We start from the raw sequence: 19,461 nt of genomic DNA, 5'->3' as shown, positions 1-19,461 counted from the left end.
CATTTCTCTTCCAAAGGGACATATAAACCATTAGCCTGCAGTCATAACTGTTTTTGGTTTAAGAGAGACAGTCAAATGACTATCCTTTTATTACTAAATAAGCTAGCCTTATTAATAAAATGATTAAATTATCTAGGACAAAAAAACACTCTCTTGATTCTTTTTAAATACTACAAGTATCTTGCCTAATATCATTTAGACAGTAAGTAGCAGAATCAGTATTATGAATAGTTCCTGTGAATTAAAATGCAGAGATCTTATCATTTCATTTTGCCTGTATCCTGATCCTTAATTTCTTCATTTACTAAATGAGGTCAATAACATTTACATGTTTGATCCACAGAAAAGTACGTTGTAATTTATAAAATGGCACTCGTGAGCTTTTATTGGCACTGCCACTGAATTTATGAAATTACTGCTTTGCATAGTTGGGGTTCATCCTGATTTTCAAAGAGGACCCATGACAACATTGGTAACTTATTGGCTTGCATAGAAATTGAATTTAAACTAGTTATAACTGCCAGACTTATCAGCAACATTCTCACTTCCAGTGTCATTAAACGTCCAGTGCAGGGCAAACACCAAAATATCTTGCAATGCTTAAAGTTGTAGTGGATGATATTTCCAAGTTCTAAGCACTTCCAAGCACCTCCATTAACTGCTTTCATGGCTGCTGGAACAAACTATTTTCATCGATCCATTTAACCATGGAAATTCTTCATATGCTTAGGGTAGATATCCCCTGATGTACTGGCAGGTTTAAGGACAGAAAAGTACCCTTTAGAATAGTATAGTTGATCAGTGGAATAGGTTAGGTTCAAGGGAAAAAACAGTCAACAACTATAGCAACCTAGTCTTTGACAAACCCAAAGACCCCAGCTTTTGGGATAAGAACTTACTGTTTGACAAAAATTGCTGGGAAAATTGGAAACTAATATGGCAGAAACTAGGCATTGATCCACACTTAACACCCTACACCAAGATAAGGTCAAAATAGGTTCATGACCTAGGCATAAAGAATGAAATTATTAATAAATTAGAGGAACATAGGATAGTTTACCTCTCAGACCTGTGGAAGGGGAAGGATTTTATGACCAAAGAAGAACTAGACATCATTACTGATCACAAAATAGAAAATTTCGACTATACCAAACTGAAAATTTTTTGTACAAACAAAACTAATGCAGACAAGATTAGAAGGGAAGCAATAAACTGGGAAAATATTTTTACAGTCAAAGGTTCTGATAAAGGCCTCATTTCCAAAATATATAGAGAATTAACTCTAATTTATAAACAATCAAGCCATTCTCCAATTGAAAAATGGTCAAAGGATATGAACAAACAATTCTCAGATGAAGAAATTGAAACTATTTCTAGTCATATGAAAAGATGCTCCAAGTCATTATTAATCAGAGAAATGCAAATTAAGACAACTCTAAGATACCACTACACACCTGTCAGATTGGCTAAGATGACAGGAAAAAATAATGATGATTGTTGGAGGGGATGTGGGAAAACTGGGACATTGATGCATTGTTGGTGGAGTTGTGAACGAATCCAACCATTTTGGAGAGTAGTTTGGAACTATGCTCAAAAAGTTATCAAACTGTGCATACCCTTTGATCCAGCAGTGTTACTACTGGGATTATATCCCAAAGAGATTATAAAGAAGGGAAAGGGACCTGTATGTGCACGAATGTTTGTGGCAGCCCTTTTTGTAGTGGCTAGAAACTGGAAACTGAATGGATGTCCATCAGTTGGAGAATGGCTGAATAAATTGTGGTATATGAAAATTATGGAATATTACTGTTCTGTAAGAAATGACCAACAGGATGATTTCAGAAAGGCCTGGAGAGACTTACACGAACTGATGCTGAGTGAAACGAGCAGGACCAGGAGATCATTATATACTTCAACAACAATACTATATGATGACCAGTTCTGACGGACCTGGCCATCCTCAGCAATGAGAACAACCAAATCATTTCCAATGGAGCAGTAATGAACTGAACCAGCTACGCCCAGAGAAAGAACTCTGGGAGATAACTAAAAGCCATTACATTGAATTCCCAATCCCTATATTCATGCCCACCTGCATTTTTGATGTCCTTCACAAGGTAATTGTACAATATTTCAGAGTCCGATTCTTTTTGTACAGCAAAATAACAGTTTGGTCATGTATACTTATTGTGTATCTAATTTATATATTAATAAAACCACCTGCATTTTTGATGTCCTTCACAAGGTAATTGTACAATATTTCAGAGTCCGATTCTTTTTGTACAGCAAAATAACAGTTTGGTCATGTATACTTATTGTGTATCTAATTTATATATTAATATATTTAACATCTACTGGTCATCCTGCCATCTGGGGAAGGGGGTAGGGGGTAAGAGGTGAAAAATTGGAACAAGAGGTCTGGCAATTGTTAATGCTGTAAAGTTACCCATACATATAACCTGTAAATAAAAAGCTATTAAATAAAAAAAAAAAAGAAAAGAAAAGTACCCTTTAACTGGTTTAGCACATATGCCAAAACAGTTAACTGGCTTGTGACAATTGTACAGGATTTAGAGTCACAAGTCCCAGTTGGATGAATTAGATGGATTCAAAAATTGCTTGGAATTTCCTTATAAAAGAGGTGTTGATCATTCTGATGGATGTGGCTCTTTCCAACAATGAGATGATTCAAATCAGTTCCAATTGTCTTGTGATGAAGAAAGAACTACACTCAAAAAGAGAACTGAGGAACTGAGTGTGGACCACAACAAAGCATTTTCACTCTTTCTGTTATTGTTTGATTGCATTTTGTTTTCTTTCTCAGTTTTTTTTCTTCTTGATCCTATTTTGTGTGTGTGTGTGTGTGTGTGTGTGTGTGTGTGTGTGTGTTTGTGTGTGCAGTAAGATAATGCTATAAATATGATTACATATATTGGATTTAACATATTTTTACCATATTTAACATATATTGAATTACCTCCCATCTAGGGGAGAGGGTGGGGAAAGGAGGGGAAAATTTGGAACACAAGGTTTTGGAAGGGTCAGTGTTGAAAATTTACTCATGCATGTGTTTTGTAAATAAAAAAGCTTTAATAAAAAATCATTTAAAAAGAGTTGCTTATCCTATTAAACAACACACACATCCTTTAATATGGTTAGAATAGAAGCACTTGACATATTAACTAAAAAATCTACCATTCATTGACTGTTTTTTTTTTTTTTTTTTTTTTTTTTTTTTTATTGAGGAGGTTAATTCTCCTTATGTTTTCTTAACTTTACATATGAGCATATTGGGTGTTTTATTGTTTGTTTGTTTGTTTTTGTTTTTTTACTTTTTTATATGTGTGAACTATGATCATGAAGCTTATATTCTCATGGGATAATTAGTTTCAGTTTGTACACAGTACATCATAATTCTCTTAAGATATTTATAGCAAATATTGTTCATATAATGAAGTGGTCCAAAAATCATTACCAGTAGAAATAATCCAAAATGATAGATATTTAGCACCATCTTTAACTTGTTCTTTCTACTGCTAACTGTGTTACATTCCTAACTTCAAAGTAATTTAAAATATTTAAAATAAAAAAAATTAGAATATGATGTGTAGATCATGTAGATGTGTTAGTAGATAGAGTGTTGGACCTCATGTTATAAAGAACAGTTCAAATTAGCCTCAAATGCTTACTAGTTATGTGTGCTTGGCAAGTCACTTATGTCTGTTTTCCTAGGAGTTAATTAGGTTATTCAGTGAATAGAGTTCTAGACCTGGATTTAGGATGACTTGAATTCAAATATGGCCTCAGACACACATAAACTGTGAGATCGTAGGCAAGTCACTTAATCTCTATTTGCTTTAATGCACTAGTAAAGAATATGGTAATTCATTCCAGTATCATTGACAAAAAAAAATCCCATGGATTATATGGTAAATGGTATCAAAAAAAAAATCAGAAAAAACTGAATAACAGTATGCTAAATATCTTACACTGAAAAGATAACACAATACATTTGTTCTTCCTTTCAATGGCTAGTTGTTCTCTAAAAAAAATTTTGTGTTTAAATTTTAAATTTTATTTATTTTAAAGTATTTCTTGAGTTTACTAATTTATTTTATAATAATTAACTTTTTATTAACAGAACCCATGCCTGGGTAATTTTTTACATTATCCCTTGCACTCACTTCTGTTCTGACTTTTCCCCTCCCTCCCTCCATCCACTCCCCCAGATGGTAAGCAGTTAAATATATTTAATATGTCACAGTATATCTTAGGTACAATATTTGAGTGCAGAACTGAACAGTTCTCTTGTTGCACAGGAAGTATTGGATTCAGAAGGTAAAAATAACCAGGGAAGAAAAACAAACAAGCAAACAGTTTACATTCATTTCCCAGTGTTCTTTCTTTGGGTGTAGCTGCTTTTGTCCATCATTGATCAATTGAAACTGAATTAGATCTTCTCTTTGTCAAAGAAATCCACTTCCATCAGAATACATCTTCATAAAGTATCGTTGTTGAAATATATATTGGTCTCCTGGTTCTGCTCATTTCACTCAGCATGACTTCATGTAAGTTTCTCCAAGTCTCTCTGTATTCATCCTGCTGGTCATCTCTTACAGAACAATAACATTCTATAACATTCATATACCACAATTTACCCAACCATTCTCCAATTGATGGGTATCCATTCATTTTCCAGTTTCTAACCACTACAAAAAGGACTGTCACAAACATGTTGGCACATACAGGTCCCTTTCCCTTCTTTAATATCTCTTTGGGATATAAGCCCAGTAGTAGCACTGCTGAATCAAAGGATATGCACAGTTTGATAACTTTTGGGGCATAATTACAGATTTCTTTCTAGAATGGTTGGATTCGTTCAGAATTCCACAAACAATGCATCAATATCCCAGTTTTTCCACATCCTCTCCAACATTCATCATTATTTATTCCTGTCATCTTATTCAATCTGAAAGGTGTGTAGTAGTACATCTGAGTTGTCTTAATTGGCATTTGTCTCATCAAAAGTGATTTGAAACACTCTTTCATATGAGTGGAAATAGTTTCAATTTCATCATCTGAAAATTGTCTGTTCATGTCCTTTGACTATCAATTGGAGAATGACTTGATTTCTTATAAATTAGAGTTAATTCTCTATATATTTTGGAAATGAAGCCCTTATCAAAACGTTTAACTGTGAAAATGTTTTCCCAGTTTGTTGCTTCCCTTCTAATCTTATTTCTATTATGAAGGCTTTTTAATTTGATATAATCAAATTTTTATATTTTGTGATGAATAATGATCTCTAGTTCATCTTTGGTTACAAATTCCTTCCTCCTCCACAAGTCTGAGAGGTAAACTATCTTATGTTCCTCTAATTTATTTATAATCTCATTCTTTATGCCTAAATCATGGACCCATTTTGATCTTATCTGGTTTAAGGTGTTAAGTGTGGGTCCATGCCTAATTTCTCCCATACTAATTTCCAGTTTTCCCAGCAGTTTTTGTCAAGTAATGCATTCTTATGCCAAAAGTTAGGATCTTTGAGTTTATCAAACACTAGATTGCTATAGTTGACTATTTTGTCTTGTGAACATAATCTGTTCCACTGATCAACTAATCTATTTCTTAGCCAATACCAAATGATTTTGGTGACTGCTGCTTTATACTATAGTTTTAGATCAGGTACAGCCTAGGCCACCTTCATTTGATTTTTTTTTTCATTAATTGCTTGAGATTCTCTACCTTTTGTTCTTCCATATGAATTTTTTTTTGTTATTTTTTTCTAGGTCATTAAAATATTTTCCTGGAAGTCTGATTTGTATAGCACTAAATAAATAGATTAGGTTAGGGAGTATTATGATCTTTGTTACATTTGCTTGGCCTAAGCAAGAACATTTAATATTTTTCCAATTATTTAAATCTGATTTTGTTTGTGTGGAAAGTGTTTTGTAATTTTCTCATATAATTCCTGACTTTCCTCTGGTAGATAGATTCCCAAATATTTTATGCTCTCAATAAATATTTTGAATGGAATTCGTCTTTGTATCTCCTGCTGTTTGATTTTGTTGGTGATGTATAAAAAGTCTGAGGATTTATGTGGATTTACTTTGTATCCTGCAACTTTGCTGAAGTTATGAATTATTTCTAATAGCTTTTTAGTAGAATGTCTGGGGTTCTCTACGTATACCATCATATCATCTGCAAAGAGTGAAATTTTGGTTTCCTCATTACCTACTCTAATTCCTTTAATTTCTTTCTCGACTCTTACTGCTGAGGCTAGCGTTTCTAATACAGTATTGAACAATAATGATGATAGTGGGAAACCTTGTTCCACTTCTGATCTTATTGGGAAAGGTTCCAGTTTTTCCCATTATATATGATGCTTACTAATGGTTTTGAATATATGCTCCTAACTATTTTAAGAAAAAGTCCATTTATTCCTATCCTCTCAAGTGTTTTTATTAGTAATGGATGTTGTATTTTATCAAATGTTTTTTCTGCATCTATTGAGATGATCATATGGTTTTTGTTAATTTAGTTATTGGTATACTCAATTATGCTAATAGTTTTCCTAATATTGAACAAGCCCTGCATTCCTGGTATAAATCCTACTTGGTCATAGGGTATTATCCTGGGGATAATTTTCTGTAATCTTTTTGCTAGTATTTTATTTAAGATTTTAGCATCAATATTTATTAGGGAGATTACTCTATAATTTTCTTTCTGTTTTCAACCTTCTTGGTTTAGGTATCAGTACCATGTCTGTGTCACAAAAGGAATTTGGTAGGACTCCTTCAATCCCTATTTTTTCAAATAGTTTATACAGCATCGGAGTTAATTATTCTTTAAATGTTTGGTAGAATTCATATGTAAATCCATCTGGTCCAAGGGATTTTTTCTTCCAGAGTTGGTTAATAGCTTGTTCTATTTCTTTTTCTAAAATGGGACTGTTTATTCTATTTACTTCTTCCTCTGTTAATCTGGGTAAGCTATATTTTTGAATGTATTCTTCCATTTCATTTATGTTGTCAAATTTATTGGCATAAAGTTGGGCAAAGTAACTCCTAATTATTGCTCTAATTTCCTCTTCATTAGTGGTGAGTTCTCCCTTTTCATTTTTAAGACTATCAATGTGATTTTCCTCTTTCCTTTTTTTAATCAGATTTACTAAGGGTTTGTCTATTTTGTTCATTTTTTCATAGAACCAATTTTTAGTTTTATTAATTAATTCAGTAGTTTTTTTTTTTTTTTTACTTTCAATTTTATTGATCTCTCCTTTTATTTTTAGAATTTCAAATTTAGTGTTTGACTAAGGGATTTTAATTTGTTCCTTTTCTAGCATTTTTAGTTGCAAGCCCAATTCATTGACCTCTTTCTCTATTTTATGCAAATAGGCCTCTAGAGATATGAAATTTCCCTTTAATATTGCTTTGACTGCATCCCACACATTTTTGTATGATGTCTCATTATTATCATTTTCTTGGGTGAAGTTATTAATTATTTAGTTTTCAATTATTTTTTGGTCTATTTTGCCTTGGCTTTTTATTTAATGTAATTTTCATTGCATCGTGGTCTGAAAAGGATGCATTTACTATTTCTGCCTTACTGCATTTGAGTTTGAGGTTTTTATGTCCTAATATATAGTCTATTTTTGTATAGATTCCATGAACTGCTGAAAAGAAAGTATACTCTTTTCTGTCTCCATTTTGTTTTCTCCAGAGGGCTATCATATCTAACTTTTCTAGTATTCTATTTACCTCCTTGACTTCTTTCTTATTTATTTTGTGGTTTGATTTATCTAATTCTGAGAGTGCAAGGTTGAAATCTCCCAATATTATAGTTTTGCTGTCTATTTCTTCTTTCAGCTCTCTTAATGCGTGCCCCCCCCAATCTTCTTAACATGGGGGTAGGGGAAGGGTGCGTGCTTCGTATGCCCCCTCGACCTTTCCCCCTGCCCCCCAATCTCCTTAACATGAGTGGGGAGGGGCATGCGCTTCACGCGCCCCCTCAACTCCCCACTTTCCTTTCTCCCCCCCCCCAGTCCTCATTGGGAGAAACAAATTTGCACACCCGCCCATCTCCTTTAAATGGGGGAAGGAGGGGCTTGCATTCGCCCCCCCCCAAAACCCTCTCTCTCTCTCTCTCTCTCTCTCTCTCTCTGATGCTACACCACTTGTGCATATATGTTTAATATCAATATTGCTTCATTATCTATGCTACCCTTTAGCAAGATATAGTGCCCTTTCTTATCTCTTTTAATTAGATCAATTTTTGTTTTTGCTTGATCTGAGATCAGGATGGCTACCCCTGCTTTTCTGATTTCACCTGAAGCATAGTAGATTTTGCTCCAACCTTTTACCTTTGCTATGCATGTATCTCCCTGCTTCAGGTGTGTTTCCTGTAAACAACATATTGTAGGATTCTGGCTTTTAATCCATTCTGCTAACCGCTTCCTCTTTATGGGGGAGTTTACCCCATTCACATTTATGGTTAAAATAGCCAATTCTGTATTACTTGCCATCTTGTTAACCCCTGTTTATGCTTTTCTCCCTTCTTTCCCTCTTATCCCCCTTCCCAGTATTAAACTTGTGAGCACCACTTGCTTCTCATAGCCCTCCCTCCCCACCTTAGAATTCCTCCCCCTATCTTAATCCTTTTCCTCACAATTTCTGCATTCCCTTCTGCTTAGCTTACTCTTTCCCTTTTCAGTTTTCCTCTACCACTTTTCAATGAGGTGGGAGAAGTTTCACCATAAATACAATATGTCTAAAATTTTTCCCTTTACCCAATTCTGATGGCAGTAAGATACACACTGTATTCATCCCCCTCCATTCTTTCTCTCAGATATGATAGGTTTCCTTTGCCTCTTAATGAGATGTAGTACCCCCAATTTATCCTTTTCTGGGGACAGTTTCCTTTCCATCTCTAGTTTCTGGAACAAGGTATACATGTATTCCTTATATATCTTTATAGCAGAAATATAGTTCCCAAAATTTCTTTTTACCTTTTAAGTTTCTCTTGAGTTCTATATTTGTAGATCAAATTTCTTGTCAAATTCTGGTTTTTTCATTAAAAAACAGAAGAAATTCACTTATTTCGTTGAATGTCCATCTTCTTCCCTGGAAAAAGATGCTCATCCTGGCTGGGTAAGTTATTTTGAGTTGCATACCAAGTTCCTTAGCCTTTCAAAATATCATATTTCAGGCCCTTTGATCCTTTAATGTGAACGTTGCTAGATCCTGGGTAATTGTGGCTCCTCTGTATTTGAATTGGTTTTTTTTTTGTAGCAGCTTGCAGTATTTTTTCTTTTGTCTGATAGTTCTGGCATTTGGCCACTATATTTCTTGGTGTTTTGATTTTAGGATGCCTTTCAGTAGGTGATAATGAATTCTTTCAATGTCTATTTTACCCTCTGTTTCTGTAACTTCTGGGCAGTTCTCTTTGATAATTTCCTGGAAAATAGTGTCCAGGCTCTTTTTCTCATCATATTTTTCAGGGAGTGCAATAATTCTCAGATCGTCTCTCGTAGATCTATTTTCCAGGTCTGTTCTTTTAACAAGAAGGTATTTGACATTTTTTCCCATTTTTTCACTTTTTTGGTTTGGTTGACTGATTCTTGGTGTCTCCTTGAGTCATTCAATTCCATTTGTTTGATTCTGATTTTCAATGAAGTATTTTCATCACTCACTTTTTTATATCGTTTTCTAATTGTCCAATTGTGTTTTTAAGTGAGTTGTTTTGTTCTATGGATTTTTTTTCCATTTCACCAATTTTATTTTTTAGAGAGCTATTTTCTTTTTCCAGTTCACTAATTCTGTTTTTCATGGGATTTGATTTCTTTATCCACTCTATCTTTAAATGAGTGGGATGACTTATCCAGACTCTCTTGCCAAGCTTCCCTTTCCTTTTCCCATTTTTCTTCTAGCTGTCTTGTGAAAGCCTTTTTAATTTCTTATATGAGAGTCATCTGTGTTGAGGCCCAGATGATATCTTCCCTTGGGGATTCATCTGGAGACAGTCTGTTTTTAGCCTCCTCAGGGTTTAAAATCTGCTCTCTATCCATATAGAAGCTATCAATGGTTAAGGTCCGTTTAAATTTTTTGTTTATTTTGTCAGATAAGGATCAAAGAATACAAACTAACAAAAAAAATGGAATCTTTTTTGTTTGTTTGTTTGTTTTTTGGCTAGGTGGTGTTACCGAGTTTCCTTTACAGACTGTGGGGGGCAGCAGCGAGACACTGGAAGGACAGCAATGGCTGTGCTGCATCTGCGCTCTGAGACTTTGAGAGTGTACTCAGACACTGTGTGTGGGTGTGGCCAGGTCCCTAGAGACACTAGCTTTTTGGGGTTATAGTCTTCATCCCCAGTGTTTTTAGCTTCTATGCTTGTCTACTGGCTTGCTGCCAGGGCAAAGTATCCAATACTGTAGTAAAGCTCTCCCGAAAAGATGGCTGAGATCACATGCCATCCCACTCAGGTCTGCTCAGTATGAGCTACTTGCTGTGCTCTCACTGCTGCTGCCTACCCTCAGCCTGCAACTGATCTAAAATCTTCCCTGCCCTCAAGAAAAAATAGACCTTTCCTGGCAAATTTCAAGGATGTCTTTTCTTGGTAATTATTTGTGGGTTTTATTTTTTCAGTCAAGCACTAATTCTGAGGCTTGTCATGAATTAAATTCTGAGAGAAAACATAGAGTTTAAGTAGATGTGTGCCTCCTCTCTGCCTCTCTGGCTTTTTCAAAGCCAGTCATTAAATATCTGCCAGTATATCTTTGGTTGTGTAATTTTGTTTGGAAGTCTATGAGTGGAAAGGTATAAATGACAAAATATAACTGGCTTTTGATCTTTATAGACAATGAGATAAATTCAAAATTGAATTAAACATTGGATTTTTTATGTAGATTGTCTTACTAAGTTCTCAGAATAACAATGATAATAATTCTTAACAATAACCAGTTATATATCACAATGTGTCAGGCACTGTGCTAAGTGCTTTACAATTACTGTCTTATTCAAACCACACAACATAGATTATATATCTAAGAGTTACTTTTATTTATGTGTATTAATTTCTTCTAATATAACATAATCTCCTTGAAGACAAGAACTTTATTTTTAAATGTTCATCTTTGTAGCCCTAGAACTTAGCAGGATGCCTTACACTTAGAAGAAATTTAAATGATGCTTGCTAAATTGAATTAGATTAAACTTCTATTGCTTTTCTGTTCTCTAGAATCAAGCATGTAAGTGAAGCAGAAAGAATCACAGGTAGAAACTACTCAGAATATTTCCACTTCTACTCTAATTTATTCTAATCCTTATATATGATGGTCATAACATAAAAATCAATATAAGACATGGAAATGACAAAAAAGGTCATATATCCTGCAGGTAATGTGAAAATTAATAGTAACCTATGAAATCCAACTCAATTTAAGAAGCAGTGCAAGTGAAACAATTGAAATTATATAATGTATTATTTTAAAACATCCAACTATATCATTTCTCTTTTATTCCTCATTATTATTATTATAACTTTTTATTGACATAATATATGCATGAGTAATTTTTTACATTATCCCTTGCACTCACTTCTGTTCTAACTTTGCCCTTCCCTCCCTTCACCCCCTCTCCTAGATGGCAGCCAGTCTTACACATGTTAAATATGTTATAGTATATTATAGATAAAATATATGTGTGCATAACCTAACAGTTCTCTTGTTGCACATGAAGAATTGGATTCAGAAGGTAAAAATAACCTGGGAAGAAAAACAAAAAATGCAAGCAGTCCACATTCGTTTCCCAGTGTTCCTTCTCTGGACATAGCTGATTCTGTCCATAATTGATCAACTGTAACTGAATTAGATCTTCTCTTTGTGGAAGATATCCACTTCCATCAGAATACATCCTCATATGGTATTGTTGTTGAAGTATATAATAATCTCCTGGTTGTGCTCATTTCACTCCACATTAGTTCCTATAAGTCTTTCCAAGACTTTCTGTATTCATCCAGGTAGTCATTTCTTATGGAACAATAATATTTCATAACATTCATATTTCACAATTTACCCAACCTTCTCCAATTGATAGTTTTGCTCCTGTCTTGCTCATGATTTATATAAGATTAAAATTGTATCCTAGTCAGATAGCTTTTGAGTATATGAAAATGTGGGCTAGGGCAGTTATAAAGATGATAAAATCTGTTATTGTCATTTCCTATTAATTAGGAAATGATTTTAAGATGTGAATGTTTACAGAACAAAATGCTACCAATTTATTCAGAGATAATAAATACCTAAGCTGAAGTTCATTTTTCCATATATATAATCAATATATGTAGAGTGGAAAGAAAAATAAGTAAATAAATTTTGAAGTGACATAATTTCTACCTTGAATGTAAAGGAAATTTGGTGACTTGTGGGTTCCCATAGATACAGACCTCTATTTCCATGTCATAGTGTATGTTTTACCCTTGAATGTAAATCAAAAAGTTGCTGTGACATTCATTTCTGAGACTAAGCAACTCATCACATAGACTAATGAAACAGTGAAAATGATTCTGACAGATTTTGCACTCATAACCTGAGTTGACATTTTAGCAGCAAAAAGCATAATCAATAGAACTCTGGAAGAAGAAAAAGTCTGTGAATGTGGCATAATAAAACAAAGCACCTTTTGATAATTTAAAATCACTTTAAAATTAAGCAAAACATTTTTTTTTGTTGAAAAGAAAGAAATTTGGCTACAAAAGATAATTTATAAGACTTTCAGCCCTGAGACTTTAACTGCCCTTTTTCAGTATACAACATGGCCATGTGTATCAGTGATACATGATAAGTATCAGAAGAATATTAAAAATTCAGTTATCTTAGGAATTAAGTTCTTTGTTTCACAAGAAGTCCAATTCATTTTTTAATGTTTCTGCTGGAAGATTCTTTTCTGATGATTTTATGGGTTATTTAAATATTACATTCTTATTGAAAGAATCTCTATTGAAGAGATAAAAAGTTGATTATATTGAATAGTTCTCTGAAACATAATCCTTATTTAAAATGTAAAATCAATGTATTATAAGAATAGCAGAAATATCTTTCCATTATAAGATACATGACAAACAATGATTGTCATCCCATTATCCTAAAAAAAACTCAAAATAATATTGAACAATTAGAAATTGGTTTTTAGTATTAAATCTATGAAGATAATAATTCTAGAGCATTTTGAATTGTTTTCAAAGTTCCACATGACATAGTTGCTGTCTGTAATTTTTTTTGAGTTCTTTAATAGAATATAGTTTTTTTAATTCATCTTACCTAAAGGAGAAAACAGTAGTTAATAAAATTTCAAGGATGTCAATTAAATTTCACAATTACTTTTGTCTAAAGCCTAAAAGTTTAGTATTTATATTTTTCAACATTTATTCAGACACCAAAATCTATTCTACCCTCACATTTTTCTGCTAATCCGCTGATTTCTTTTATTCTAAAATGCAGTTTGCTTTGAATTATTCACAATATCATTGAATCTGATTATTTTAAGGGACATAAATTGGCTTAGTGAGATGAGAATAAAAATACAAAAGTACTTCTCTGATGAAAAATTTTAAAAATCAAGTGAAAGTCTTGGAATGGGCTTATGGAAGAGAAGGTAGATAGCTAAATTTCATAGATATCTCTCTTCAAAAAAAATTTCTTTTTTTTTTTTTGTTTTTTTTTTTGTTTAACATAAAGTTCTCCATAAGGTAAAATAATGGAACCCAGATTACTGTGGAGAACTTGCTATTCTCTCTCCATGGTATTGTTTTCTCATCTTATGTACCTCAGTCCTCAGACATGTCACTTGTTCCAGTTTCTCACCTCCAAACTCCAAACTTAAAAGAAATACAAGAAAATTTAAATGAGCATTTAAATAAAAATTAAAAAAATCTTGTTAGTAGCTGAAAATTGAGACATATAGGACAGAAACTGAAGAATCAAGAAGAATTAAAACTAAGACATAAAGTTGATGATCCTCCTTTCTTCTTTCTTCCCCAACTGCTTTAGTTCTGACTCACTACTTTGACATTTACTACCCCTAGCTAGCAGCAGGTGTTATGTTCAAATGTTATGCTCATATATGTTGATGTGGGGAGAAGAGTGGTTTTGTTCTTCCAAGACAATTTTGTGTTTTGGCAAATCTTCTGTTATCAATGGGAAAACATTTCCAAGATTTTTTTAATCTTTTAAACTTTAAAGAAAATGACTCAGCAAATCAATCACAAATGCTTGACTCTGAGTCTTCAAATGCCTTTATTATAAAGGCTTGCTGTGTCATTCATAGGCTATTTTAGATATTGTTATCTTACCCTTGCAAGAACAAATATGAAGTTACTACTTCATTAAATACCCTTAGAGGAAAAAAAGTATATTGTTTAATTTCAAAAACCTTTTTTATTATTTGGCTTAGACTATGTTTTTTTTTTTTTTAATTTTAGCAGAAACACTCAGTTTATATTATATATTTGATCCATAATAACAATAAAAAATGTCACAATGTTCAACTTTCTATTCCACTCTTATTTATCTCTGAGAATATGATAAGCCAATTTTAGATTAAATCATTTTCCTCTTTAGAGTGGTTAAGTTTTACTATTGATACAGTCGATGATAATTCCATTCCACCCTTTATCCTGCTCTTTTAAAATCTCTAATTGATCTAGAACATAGGATGTTACCAAAGTGGAAAAATTTTACAAGACAATTAAAGTCCACTTCTTTGAAAATAAATGTACCACATCCAACAAGAACATATATTGTGCAGGTATCTCAATTTATCAGCAAATAGTGGACAGAGTGCTAACCACAGAATCATGAGATCTACGTTCATCTCACTTCTACCACTTGTTAACTGTGTCAGTGTAGTAGAGTCACTGACTCCTCAGACTTTCAATTAATTCTATAAATAAAGAGACAGAGCAGTTGAGATTTGTAAAGTGGAATGAATTCCAATGCCAATAAAATTACTGATCCTTTACAGAATTATTAAACATTACTTTATCATTTTAAAATTTATTTATTTGTTTGTTTCATGTATTGTCCAAGTCTTCATGTCCCAATTTGTGATTCTCCTGTCAAAGATTACTGGAATTGTTTGCCTATTTCTTTCTCCAGCTCATTTTTAGATGAAACTGAGGCTTACCCAGAGTTACATGGCAAGTTAAGTGTTTAAGGCTAGATTTGAATTAAGGTCTTCCTATCTGCTTTGGTGTGTGTGTGTGTGTGTGTGTGTGTGTGTGTGTGTGTGTGTTTATGTGTGTTTTTGTGTGTGTGTGTCATTTACTGATTCATATATCATATATAAATTAATGTATAAGGAATACAGAGAAATATTTCTGCACATATGTTTTAAATGAGAAAAGATATCATTTGATAGTTACCAAAACAAACAAATTTAAAAAAAAACAAAAATAAAATAAAATCCAAAATTGTTAAGTAGATGGTATTATCTTGTTTCTCATTTTACAAAAGAGAAAAAATTAAGGCTGAGAGGTGTGAAATTATTTACCCAGGATCACACAGGTAGAAAGTGCATAGAAATAAGGTCTCTCTAGTTCCAAATGCAGGGTTCTATTAATTGTATTCTTTTGTTGCTTCAAGAATGCTTCAGAGGCAGGGTGAATTAAGATAAATAATACTTTAAGCCTCTTTCTGCCAAGCATACATTTTCAAGATATAAATTTTTTTGATTAATAACAGATGCTTCATGATAAATATAAAAAAGTCAAAAAATTTAACCAGTGATTAAGTAAATGATGCAAGATTTACGTTATGCATATTGTTACAATAAAACATCACACATAACTTATAATCGTCCTTTCAAGCTGGTTCACAAGACAATAATGTAATGTGTAGAAGACTGAAATTCAAACTGCTAATTCTAAGCTTTGTTAGTGCATGACTGAGACACAATATGTTCCTATGTGCTGAGTTGCTCGTTTTCAAGGAGTTTTATATCAATTATGCTGCTTCCTCTAACTTTCCTTTTTTCAATTTCTTTCAGATATTTGTACTTATAACTTTGAATATATATTTCAAATGTGGCAACTATGAATCTTTTCAAAAGGATGAAATTGTTGTGTACTGTACATCTGTGATGTCGATGCATATTTTAGGTTGATTCACAGTGTGTTCTGAAGCTTTTATGTATAGCAGCTTTTATTTTTCTGCTTTTATGAATTGCCTAAAATGTTGAGGCTGTTTACTGCACTTGAATAATGCCCAACAGAACCTACTTTAAGCAGCCAGATAAAAGTCAAGCAAGTGTGAAAAGGACAAATTGTACTTCTTAATGGTGTGAGGAAATATCTATAAAGCTATTTAAAATGTACTAGAATTATAGACCCATATATCTGGGTGAGTTCTGTTATTTGCAAATGGGTAATTTTGAGCATATTCCTATTTAAATAAATTATTACTTTTTAATATTCTGCTAAAAGGTAAAAACTGAGAGCTACCAACATAGGTCCATTAATTAAGTTTAGTAAGACTTATTTTATACTTTTGAAAGATAACATTTTGATGATATTCACCCTTTTTGGGAAAAAAAAGTTGTCTTTATTATTACTAAAGTGTCATTTATATATTTTATCTTCTAGGATTTATGAGGAAAAAAAAAACAAATCAACAAAAAAAACCAAACTGTGGTTTTACTGAATTGATGACATCTTTTTTGTGTGTAGGAGTGGTTATCAAAGCTTCTAGGAAAAATTCTTAATCTCATAATGCATATCATTGAAGGTTTTTGTTTTCATTGAAGATTATTAAATTTAAATTGGTGCTATGTGGTTATTATAATCTAGAGTATTTTCTTTCTTTTTTGTAGGGGAGAATGAAACAAAAACTTTAAGTACAAATATAGGAATGAAGTTTTAAAAACAATAGAAACATAGAAATGAAGTCACCAATTATCATACCTGCAATGATAATTCTTGTCTTCTTCTTCACAAGTGGCATTTTTTCCACAAAGTATTAAATGACATGATCTTAGAATTTTGTCACAAAACTTGCCTGTGAATTCTGGTAAACACATGCATGTAATATCCTAGGAAAGATATCAATTATAGAAAAATATCCATTATTCAAAAGAAAATAGAATTGACTTTTCTCTGTGAGATTTGTTCTATGATAGATAACACATAACCAACATAAGAACAAATTTCCATAAATGAGACAATGTTACATAAACTAAAGGGCCACATCTGAACTTAGTTATGGAAAAATGAATTTTGAGATAATCAATGATTAATCTTTAAATAAGCTTCAGCCAGTACAGATCATCAGTGAATAGAAACATATCAATAACCAATCAAAATTAAACAAACTCTAAATCAGTTTCAAGAGAGTAATACATATTAGGCAAACAGGTCTCATTCATGCAAAAAAAAGACATAAATGAGTGGATATGCTATTTCAAATTAAACATAAATAAACACAGTCATTCAACATGACTGTATGCTCATCAGGTGTGATTGTGCCTAATTTTAAAGTGGTACACACTGATTCTCATGTCTAAAATAGATCAGTCTTATAGAATTTATCATTCTGATGGCATTTGTCTTTGTTTTTGTCTATTCTCAAAGATTGTTTTGTATTTGAACTACAGGTAATGGATCATAGAATTATATTGATCACGGTTAATATAGAAAATAAAGCGAATAAATCATTTTGCAAAAATGAGAACTGGGGTCTAATAAGATCAAATTACTTATCCAAGGTCAAATAGAATAAGTGACAGAATTACCCAGATATTCTGGATATATATATATATATATATATATATATATATATATATATATATATATTTTAATGAAAACTAGTTTCCTCTAGAGAAAGCATATACATTTTATTTTTTTTCTAGAAACTAATATTTATGGAATTGAAGGAAGAAGAGAAAAATAAGAATCTCATAAGAATTGAAAGCTGAACAGAAATGTACGTAATAACAATAAATTTATTTGTTCAAGTCATCAAATTTTTCCTTATGCCTCATGAATTTTCTCATCAAATTGAAAAAAAAATGTTTAACAGAACAAAATGTGCTACTGTTATTTCAAGAAAAATTACAATAAAAACAATAAATAATAAAGAAATTGTGCACAATTACTCACTTCAAAAAGAATGAATCTAATGGGAACAAAAGAAAAGAAATTAAACAATTGTTTATGTTTTTCAGTTTTCCTTTCACTGGAGGTAAATAAAAATGAAAATCAACTGAATTAAGGGGTTTTCTTATTTCCCCTTTGATTTCTAAGTCTACATTTTGACAAGAAAGATCTTTGAGCCTACCAACTTTTTAATTTTTCAACATATTAAATATTTTGAATACAAAACAAACAAATACTAGTGTTTGTAATAACTTTTTTTTTTTTAGTTAAGACTTACATTTGACATATTAATGCATTCAGGTTCATTCTGACATGGCAGAGATGAGCATTCATCAACAGTGGTTTCACATTTTGGACCAAGAAAGCCAACAGGACAATCACAAATACAATCTGGCATTTGATTACGGCATGTTCCTCCATTCCAGCATGGTTGAGAAAGACAAGGATTCAGCAACTCCTCACAAAATGGACCTTTTGTGAGGACAGAAGTATGATTATAATCTTGGCTGATCTCAAAACACATATTTCTAATGTGTATGAATACCTATCTAAATTTACCCCAATGTCCATTAATATGAGATTTTCTTCTTACTAGTTAATATTAATGTCACATTTGTAGGGAAGGTCAGGGAGAAGTTGATGACTTTTTTAAATTTAATAAAAAAAGTATCTATTTGCAATTATTCTCTTTTAAAATTTAATCAGAGTTGATGAATGGAAAATTAATTTAATGTATAGAATGGAAATTTGAAGATTTAATTATCTTCCCCAAATTCCTTTTTACTATTTCACTGAAGGGAGAAATTGGTAAGGGGGTTAGATAAACCAATAAGAATCAGCCTAGCATTTTTAAATTGTACGCACTTTTTTTTAACTTTTCTATTGTAACTGGTGTTTGGTAATGGATTGCATTTATTTTGTATCATGCTATATATAAAACGTATGTAAAAAAACAAACAAAAAGTCACAAAAGACAAAATTAAAATATTTATGAATCTAAATAGACTATTTGGATTATATGCAATTATTTTCTGCTTTCCCTGTCTTTTTTCTCTTTTTTTTTCTTTATTTTTTTAATAGCCTTTTATTTACATGTTATATGTACGGGTAACTTTACAGCATTGACAATTGTCAAACCTCTTGTTCTAATTTTTCCCCTCTTTCCCCCCACTCTCTCCCCCAGATAGCAAGATGACCAGTAGATGTTAAATATATTAAAGTATAAATTAGACAGACAATAAGTATACATGACCAAACGGTTATTTTGCTGTACTAAAAGAATTGGATTCTGAAATATTGTACAATTACCCTGTGAAG

The 19,461-nt window shown here is 32.1% G+C and overlaps 1 protein-coding gene across 1 annotated transcript in view; it reads right to left on the bottom strand.

Annotated features, from left to right (window-relative positions):
* The window catches only part of EYS (eyes shut homolog), a 199,718-nt gene that overhangs the window by 6,759 nt on the left and 173,498 nt on the right, over nt 1–19,461 (bottom strand). Inside the window, exons 3-4 of the mRNA XM_031968612.1 lie at nt 18,422–18,617; nt 16,954–17,081 (exon numbers count right to left, since the gene is read on the bottom strand). Coding sequence (XP_031824472.1) covers nt 16,954–17,081; nt 18,422–18,617 — 324 coding nt within the window. The remainder of the gene's footprint in view (nt 1–16,953; nt 17,082–18,421; nt 18,618–19,461) is intronic.

The sequence above is a fragment of the Sarcophilus harrisii genome, chromosome 4, assembly GCF_902635505.1.
Source record: "Sarcophilus harrisii chromosome 4, mSarHar1.11, whole genome shotgun sequence".
In the NCBI taxonomy this organism is placed as follows: domain Eukaryota; kingdom Metazoa; phylum Chordata; class Mammalia; order Dasyuromorphia; family Dasyuridae; genus Sarcophilus; species Sarcophilus harrisii.
Note: the sequence above shows the minus strand (reverse complement) of the source record. Positions and strands in the feature narration are given on the sequence as shown.